Source organism: Chelonoidis abingdonii, chromosome 5 (assembly GCF_003597395.2).
Source record: "Chelonoidis abingdonii isolate Lonesome George chromosome 5, CheloAbing_2.0, whole genome shotgun sequence".
Lineage (NCBI taxonomy): Eukaryota > Metazoa > Chordata > Testudines > Testudinidae > Chelonoidis > Chelonoidis abingdonii.
The window spans coordinates 147,340,416-147,349,669 of NC_133773.1; the positions used below are offsets into that span (position 1 = coordinate 147,340,416).

At 51.1% G+C, this 9,254-nt stretch overlaps 1 protein-coding gene across 1 annotated transcript in view; it reads left to right on the forward strand.

Annotated features, from left to right (window-relative positions):
* The window catches only part of LOC116824712 (dedicator of cytokinesis protein 2-like), a 128,941-nt gene extending 127,113 nt beyond the window's left edge, over nt 1-1,828 (forward strand). Inside the window, exons 21-22 of the mRNA XM_075066762.1 lie at nt 1,222-1,322; nt 1,690-1,828. Coding sequence (XP_074922863.1) covers nt 1,222-1,322; nt 1,690-1,828 — 240 coding nt within the window. The remainder of the gene's footprint in view (nt 1-1,221; nt 1,323-1,689) is intronic.
* Nucleotides 1,829-9,254: the final 7,426 nt, after the last annotated feature.

A 9,254-nucleotide genomic window follows, 5' to 3' on the forward strand; every position in this document is an offset into this window, starting at 1 on the left:
CTCTGGGGTCAGAGACTCTCAGCACCGGCACCCCCAGGCACAGGATCAGTCTCGGCACTGCTCACAGACTTCTGTCCCAAAGAAGCAGCACAGGAAGAATGATAGAAGGCACTCTCCTTCCCATGCAAGAGAACAGGAACCACCCAAGGGAGGGTGACTGATGCAAGATTGCACTTCCCCTCCAGCTCAACAACTGGTACTGTTGACTCCTGGCCCACGGGAGGGACCGTTGAGTTCGGTGCCACTGGGGAGACCCAGGTGGAAGATTTGGACCTCTCTTCCACACCCAAAACTTATGAGGCGGCACAGGACCTGATAACTCCTGGTGATGCTGGGGATTAGCTCCAGGCTGAAGCCTGTGATCTGCACACCAGCACTCTGTCTCTGCTCCTGCCTATAGCTCCTCTCTCAGTTCCCAGGATCGCAGCATCCTCCTCTCGACCAAGCTCCCCATCTGGGTCATCATCTGTGTTTCCCCCTTCTGGGTGAGGTGTCTCTGTCCAACAGTCCAGCCACCTCCCCAGTGGCAAGTGGAGGGGGACCTGGGCCTACCCACTTCTCTGGGTCCTAGCCCAGGGATCCTGTAGCTAGCAGCCTCCTGCTGCACCTCAAATTCCTTCCACTGCTGCTATGTCTCCCTGGACCCCTTCCCTGTGGCCACAGCACCTTCTTTGCCCTCACCTAAGGACACTCAGCTGCTCAGTCCCAGGAGCCAGCCACTGCTCTGTCCAAGGGGCTTCCCATTCTCTGCACTCCAGAGACGCAGTCCTTACCCCCCCAGCTCCCAGCAGCAACTGACCCTGCTCTGCCCTGCAACTCCCTTTTATGTAGACCAGCTGAACCCTGATTGGCTGTTTCCCACAGCCTGTCTCCTATTGGCTGCTTTCTACAGAGCCTCCCTAGTGCTCTGTTAACCCCATCTCTGCCAGTGGGGTGCGGATGTCCCATCACAGGTATGTTGGCTCCCTACAGCTCATTTCATGTTTGCTGCTGTCTCTGTGATCTTTACTATTCTGGATAGAAAGGAAGGGCTTAGGGCAGGCTCTGATATGAACACCTTCCCTTCGTACCCAGGGGTCAGGGACTGTCTCTGGTGATATTAAACGCCCTCCTGGGGACTGATTCTGGTAGCAGGAGACAATATCCATAGTTCCACGTTCCAGGAGTTCTTTGACCTGGTGCCAAACTGCCGCTGACACCGGCTTGGATTCTCTCCCACAGGTTTTCATTGTGGGGCTCATTGCTGACAGGAAGTTCCACCACTTCAATGCTGTTCTGGAGGCCTATATCCAGCAGCACTTCAGCGCCACACTGGCCTACAAGTAAGTATCAGGTTGTGAATCTGCCTCTGCACACATGGGGCCCTCATTCCTGTCTCCTCCCATCCACTCCCTGCCATGGAGCCAGCAGATCAGAAACCTGAGGTACAGTGGGATGCCATGGAGCAGTAAGTGTCAGGAGAACCTGGAGGGAGAACCCTGCAGTGCAGAAAGCTCCCCTTTCTTTTCACTATTCTTCCTGCCAGGGGTCTGCCGTTTGGAAAGCTGAGTGTGACTCTGCATGTGGCCCTGAACTCTCCAGTCTATTTGGAGTTCCCCTCAGACCAGGCTTTGTGGTAGGGAGGGTTAGATTTAAGAGGCATATTAACCTTCAGGCCCCATTTCCAACATCTCTGTCTCCACTGTGCAGGAAGCTGATCTCAGTGCTGACACAGTACGTGGATTCAGCCAGCCGAGGGGAGCCCTGTGAGTCGCTCTTACGCACCTTCAAAGCCTTGGAGTATGTCTTCAAATTCATTGTCCGCTCCAGACACCTCTTTGCCCAGTAAGTGTCACTGATTATTTGCACTCACTTTTCAGTGCTTCTCCAGCAGCCAGGCCACAGTACAAGCTCAACAGGTCCAGGCCAGCTCAGTACTTGGATGTGAGACCTACAGGAAAAACTCAAGGTATTGTAGGAAGTGGTGTTGGAGTAACGATGGTAGGGAGCAGTGTGCTGGAGGGCTGCTTTCCCTACTGCTGAGTTAATACTGACACCAGTGACCTAGCATGGTGCTGGCTGCTCTGCGCTGCTTGTGGTGCCACCTTTTGGATGTAAAGCAGAGATAATTTTCTTTCATGCTCACTACAATTCTCTGGCTCTTTTTGTAGATGTCACAGTGTTTGTTAACCCATGTAATTAAATTTTGCTTTCCTGAAGTCCCCTTCTGTTTGCAGTTGGATACAATGTTTTTTAACCTCCTGCCCTAAACTGTTGTGTTGCTGTGTCATGATTAAACAGTTGTCATCTTCCACCCCAGGGCAGTTGAAATTCAGTACTGTGTGAGTGATCACCCTATATAGAGTCTGCAAAGGATGGAGTCTAGATAGCAGTTTAATCATTGTTAAAGTGGAGACTAACATTCAGTTACTTATTAAGCTGATTAATTCAATTTCCTCCCATTAATTTGTTGCTTGAAAGTATCCCATGCAATGTGGGGAATTTGTTTAATTCGTCATTGTGCAATAATCCATGGATCTGGTACAAGGAGTACTTCAGCCTGTTTGCAGCTTGTGGGAAGAACCAGACCTGTCTGCCACTAGCATCAGGAAAATGTTCTATCCCCAGAAATTCTGCCAGGGTTGCTATACTCCCCAGTGACAGGTGGGTAGCTTTCCTCATGTGGAACCTTTCTGAGGGAAATTATTTGGCATTTCAAGCTAACAGTTTGACTCAATACTTTGTCTGTCTAATTTGTGGCTGTGTTCTAGGCTGTTTGTCTTTGGGGAGCTTTCCCTCTCAGCTTTCTTTCCCCTTCTAAGTTGTTGCAGCAGCCAGTGTCTCTTCAGGCGAGCCAAAGGCAAAAGGAAAAGTCTGTGTCTCTGACTTCTCCTGCTTCGGCAGGGAGCTTGGCCTTCTCTGTGTGGACAATGAAGTATCCCCTTTACAGCCCTGTCCAGGTGGGGTTACCTCATAAGAATGGCAATACTAGGTCAGAACAAAGGTCCATAGTATCCTGTCTTCCAACAGTGGCCAGCGCCAGGTGCCCCAGAGGGAATGAACAGAACAGGGAATCATCAAGTGATCCATCCCCTGTCACCCATTCCCAGCTTCTGGCAAACAGAGACTAAGGACACCATCTCTGCCCACCCTGTCTAATAGCTGTTGATGGACCTATCCTCCATGAATTTATCTAGATCTTTTTTGAACCCTGTTATAGTCTTGGCCTTCACAACATCCTCTGGCAAGGAGTTCCACAGGTTGACTGTGCATTGTGTGAAGGAATACTTCCTTTTGTTTGTTTCAAACCTGCTGCCTCTTAACCTTATGCCAAAATCCCTAAAGTGGGCACTAGCAGCCACCATCCTGCTCAGCTCAGCTGCCCTCTTTCCTTCCCTCTGTCCCTCCCCTCAGGCCATAGATGGAGAACACTGCATGCAGCATTGACAATGCTAGAGTGTGGTAAGGGGTCTTTACGCCCAGCCCACTCCCCCTGCTGCCATCCTATAACAGGCCTCTCAGAAGTTCCCAGGGAAATGCAGACCCATTTGTCCTATGTAGACCCTGTATGTTAGAGAGGGTTAGAGCTTCTGGGGAGACCATTCTCAAACCTCAGTTCTTTCCTTGAGAGATCCTGAACGTATGTATCCCTGAGCAGGAGGGGAGCCAATAATTTGCCCTCAAAGAGGCCAGGGAGAACGCTAATCACCTGAAATATTTTTGGTTCATGGGCCAGTTACTCAAAAGAAGAAATAAATAAATTAATCAGCACCTGCTTCTCCTGCTCACCCTTGTGGAGCGCAGCATGGCAGTATGATGCGTTCTTGGGGTAGCCAAAGCTGTGGGTCCTCTTGTTACCCCCTTCCTCCAGCTTGAAGAAGTCTTGCTGGTGCTCAGCTGGGTGTCACCCCCCTAACACCATCAGCCAGTTAGCTATTCAAGTGCTCTCTTCTGGGCTAGGCCAGCCCAGACTTTGCCTGGCAGGTTAATAATAGGTGCACCCAGTCCCTGAGTCCCTTTGAGTCCTTCCCTGTGATATCCAGCCCCTGATACTGGCTACTCACTGAATTACCAGGTCCACGGCTCCCAAAGTAACAGACACAGCAGTGTGTATGATTCAACTCAGGGTCAGCACTTTGCTCAACATAACAGCACTGAGATAGATTTATAGTGAAAACACACGTAAGTTTATTATCAAAGATTTAAGATTCAAGTGATAGTGATTAAGAATATTGGAAACAAATGGTGACATATAAAACAAAACCATAATATGTTTTCTGAGAAGAAACTTCACTAACAGGTTAACCTCCTGTCCAAAAAAGTTGATCTCACCCAAAATCCTCTGCAGCATTTTCAGTGAAACTTTAGATCCTGTTTTCATGAATGCAAATGCACTGTCCATTTATGTACTAGGTACAGGATGAAGAGGTGTCTTTCTCTTTTAAATATACCCCCATTGTTCATTGTCTTGACTCATAGTCAGGATAACCTTCCATGGCTTGTTTTTTTCCTGTGTGCTCCTTTTCTGGTGATTTCACATCTTTTTGTATGTAAATGGACATCTGTTGTGTTAGCTTACAATGCTTAATTTACATTCTGACAGAGAGGAATAAACATCTCTTGTCTGAGAGAAACCTGGGTTTTTTACCTTTGCTGGTGACTAATACGTTGATGTAGATTTGAAAACATATTTTCAATATATATACATAACTCCTCACATAGTAGCTTTACATACATTTCACAATGGCCTTATAGGCCAGCATGACACTGGCTTTCATTAGAGACCTCACATGACATGCTTTGTGAGACTTGTGAGATTTCTGTAACTCCTCTGCTCCCCCTGACACATGCGTGCGCACACACATCTTCCTTGTCAGGGGAGGAGGCTGAGAGATAGAGGATCAAAATAATAATGTATATTAGAACTAGCAGAAGGTAGACTTTTTGAGACATAGTGCTGTGAAACTGCTCAGATGGTCTACGGTTACCAAGGTAAGCATATCCACCTCATGCTCCTTGGAAAGATATTAGAGAGAACTGGGAAATTCTAGCCACTCCTAAAAAATTGTGAAGGTACCTGCCTGTCATCCCCAGCTGCCACAGCAGATTGCCATACCCTAATAACCAGTCTGTTGTGCCCAGCTGGTGCTGCAGGTTGCAGTGCTTCCTCACCACCTCCTCTCGTCAGCAGTTGACTGTGGAGTGATGAGACAGAGAGCAACCCAGATGTGGAAGAACAAGCACGTGCTAAGGGCCCCCTTGGACCACCATTTACTTAATTTAGCCCCCCAGCCTCCATTTTATAAGGCAAAAAGTTCTTTAGTGTGCACCAATTCAGATTCAACCTGGTGTCACTACTAAATGTGTCTATATTTCCTGGTTAGAGATTCAGTGTTTCCAACTGGAAGAGATGCTCATCTGAAAGAGTGGGCTTCTCACTCTACAGGCCCTTCACAGGCAGCCATGTCTGGGCAGGGTCACCTTAACTCCCTTCCCCTGGGCATGAACGCTCTCAGGCAGCATCAGAACAAGAGAGAGAGAGGAATTATGAGGTGTCGTCTTACATCCTAAGGGCAGTGCTAAAAAGGGTGGGCTGCACCACAGGTGGTACCGCTCCGAACTTAAACATCTTACAGCTTATGCACTGTCTCTCTGAAAAGATAGTGGGATGTATATTTGTTTCATGCTAGTGTATGGGGCTTTGCTCACTGAGAGCAGATGCCCAAGCAAATCAGTTCTCAGTTTGTTCGGTACTACAGTGGGAAACTTTTCTGAAAACTGAGACTAATCAGTCAGAATACTCAGAAAAGTCAAATTGATTCTGGTCTCACAGGAGCCATTGAGTCCGGTGCCTACCAGCTCCCTGGCGCACGCTGCGGTTGAGCTTGTCTTGCCCTCCATGCTGGAGACCTTCTCCACGGCTCGAGACCTAATTGCTTTGACAGAGCCTGAGCTGCCCCAACCCCTGGCACCGCCGGTGCGGGTTATTCAGTCATTGGGCAAGCCCACCATGGTGAGACCATCTTCCCCAGGCACCATCGAATGCCATCGGTCCCGATCTAGATCCCGCGGTCACTCTCGGTCCCGACATTGCTCCCAATGCTGGCGCCGCTCACAGTTCTGGTACCACTCTCCATCCCAGTACCGGTTGTACTCGCGGCACCGCTCGAGATCCCGGTCTCCATCGTGGTACTCTTGGCACCGGTCAACCTCCCGGCACCGCGCTGGTCGCAGGTCCCAGTCCCGCTCCTGGCACCGCCACGATTCTTGGTACCGTTCACCGGTACCGCGCAGAGATGAGTTTTATGGACGCAGATACCTGGTCCAATCGACTTCAGCTCCTCCGTGGCCTTCGCGTCATCTATCTGCCTCCTCCCACGCGGACAGTGCCTCCTACGGGGGTTCAGATACGCATGGTTGCAAGTGTCCGGCCTACCACCTGAGCTGCAACACACCATACAAGACTTTCCATTTGATGGATAAGATTTGTTTTCGCAAAAGACGGACCCCAGACTACAGAGTCTGAAGGACAACTGCGTCATTATGCATTCGTTGGGAATGCATACACCCCAGACTCAAAGACGGTCATACCGCTCCCAACCTCAGCGCCCTTACCCCCCGCCTCGGCCAAGACAAGATTTTGCCTGAAGACGAGGTCGTACTACCCGCAGACGTCAGTCTGGACCTCAAGGGGGCAACAATTCCGGTCCTGCCAAATCAACACCGGGACCCAAAGCAAACTTTTGAGGGTGCACCCAAGAGCAGTGTACCAATTGCCTCCCCGGATCCCTTTCAGTTCTACAACCGCCTTTCCCCGTTCCTCCCTGCGTGGTCCCAGTTGCCTTCAGATCGTTGGGTCCTATGTATGGTGGAGCTTGGATACCATCTTCAGTTTGTTTCATCCCCTCCCTTCCACCCCCCCCCCCCCACGAGCAACTCCTCATCCAGGAGGTTCGCAGGCTTCTCTCAATCGGAGCTATAAAGGAGTTACTGGAGGAGTTAAAGGGCAAAGGGTTTTATTCCCGATATTTCCTAATTCCCAAGGCAAAAGGGGGCCTCCGGCGCATCCTGGACCTGCGAGGACTGAACAAGTTCATCAAAAAGTTCAAGTTCCCCATGGTATCCCTGGGAACCATCATTCCTTCCCTGGATCCCGGAGATTGGTACGCCGCTCTCGACATGAAAGACGCATATTTCCACATTGCAATTTATCCCCCGCACAGGAGGTATCTGCGCTTTGTGGTAAATCAGGGGATGGACCATTCGTGTGATAGGAAGGACCTTGCTCAGGTGATCTTGCGAGCGTGTTCGAAGTGTATGGCGGTCGTCGCTGCTTCCCTGGCCGTCGTCGAATACACGTCTTCCCTTACCTCGACGACTGGCTTATCCGAGGGGCCTCCGAGGCACAAGTCATCAGCCATGTCACCATCATCAGGAGCTGTTTATGCATCTAGGCCTGATCATCAATTTGGACAAGTCCACTCTGGTGCCTACGCAGAGGATAGAATTTATCGGGCAATGCTGGACTCCAACCTTGCAACGGCCAGTTTACCCCCACCACCGGTTTCAGGCCATAGTCTCCCTTGTCCAAAGTCTTCAGAGTTTTCCAACTACCTCTGCTCATACTTGCCTTGCTCTCCTCGGGCACATGGCTGCATGCACATTCGTCACAAAGCATGCCAGACTGCGAATGCGCCTCTCTACAAATCTGGCTCGCCTCCGTCTATCGGCCGGGCAGAGACGCCATAGACATTATTCTGACAGTTCCGCCGAGCGTTCTAGGCTCCCTCGACTGGTGGAGGACGTCATCCCGAGTGTGTGCAGGCCTGCCGTTTCATCCTCCCCAGCCCTCCACGTCCCTAACAACGGACGCGTCCTCCCTGGGCTGGGGTGCTCACCTAGGGCACCTGCGCACCCAAGGCCTTTGGTCATCTCCCGGGAGTTGACGCTTCACATCAATGTCCAAGAGCTGAGAGCGGTCCGGCTGGCTGCCAAGCGTTCCAGCGCCATCTACAAGGCCGTTGTGTTGCAGTATTCACGGACAACACAACGGCCATGTATTACATCAAACAAACAGGAGGGACACGGTCCTCCCCCTTGTGTCAGGAAGCGATCCGACTGTGGGACTTCTGCATAGCCCACTCCATAGATCTAGTGCCTCCTTCCTCCCAGGAGTCGGGAACACGCTCGCAAGATCACCTGAGCAAGGTCCTTCCTATCACACGAATGGTCCATCTTCTCCATTCGGTTTTCCGGAGGTGGGGCTTTCCCCACATAGACCTGTTTGCATCCAGAGTGAACAGGAAATGTCAGGTGTTCTGCTCCCTACAAGGTCGCTCCCTGGGCTCCCTGGTGGACGCATTCCTGATTCCATGGACGGGCCACCTCTGTTATGCCTTCCCACCGTTTCCTCTCATCCACGAGTCCTACTCAAGCTCCGCAGGGACAAAGCCCACCTTATCCTGATCGCCCCGGCTTGGCCGACGCAGCACTGGTACACCATGCTGCTCGACCTGTCTCTGTCAGACCCGATTCCGCTACTACTTTGGCCAGACCTGATCACGCAGACTTCGGCAGGCTGCACCACCCGGACCTGCAGTCCCTTCATCTGACTGCATGGCTCCTGGCTGGTTGAGCCAATCGGAGTTGCATTGTTCTGCCACAGTGCAACAAGTGCTGCTCGGAAGCAGGAAGCCCTCCACGCGATCGACATACTTCGCTAAATGGAAGCGCTTCTGCCACTGGTGCGCCCAGAAGGGCCTTTCTCCGCATTCTGTATTAGTCCCCACTATCTTGGACTATTTATGGTCTCTCAAAGAGCAAAGATCTCCTCTCTACGAGTGCATCTTGCAGCTATTTCCACCTTCCATCCTGGGGAAGCTGGCAGTTCCGTTTTTTCCCACCCTATAATTTCCAGATTCCTCAAAAGCTTGGTGCGACTCTACCTCCAGGTCAAACACCCTACCCCTACCTGGGACCTGAACCTCGTCTTAACCAGGCTCATGGGGCCCCCCTTTGAGCCTTTAGCCACATGCTCACTGCTGTACCTGTCCTGGAAGACAGCATTCCTAGTTGCTGTGACCTCGGCTAGACAAGTCTCAGAACTGCGAGCATTGACTGTGGATCCTCCATATACGGTGCTCCATAAGGACAAGGTACAGCTGCGACCACACCCGGCGTTCCTCCCTAAGGTCGTCTCCGCCTTTCACGTTAATCAGCACATCATCCTGCCAGTCTTCTTTCCAAAGCCGCACTTTTCGCGATGGGAACAGCAG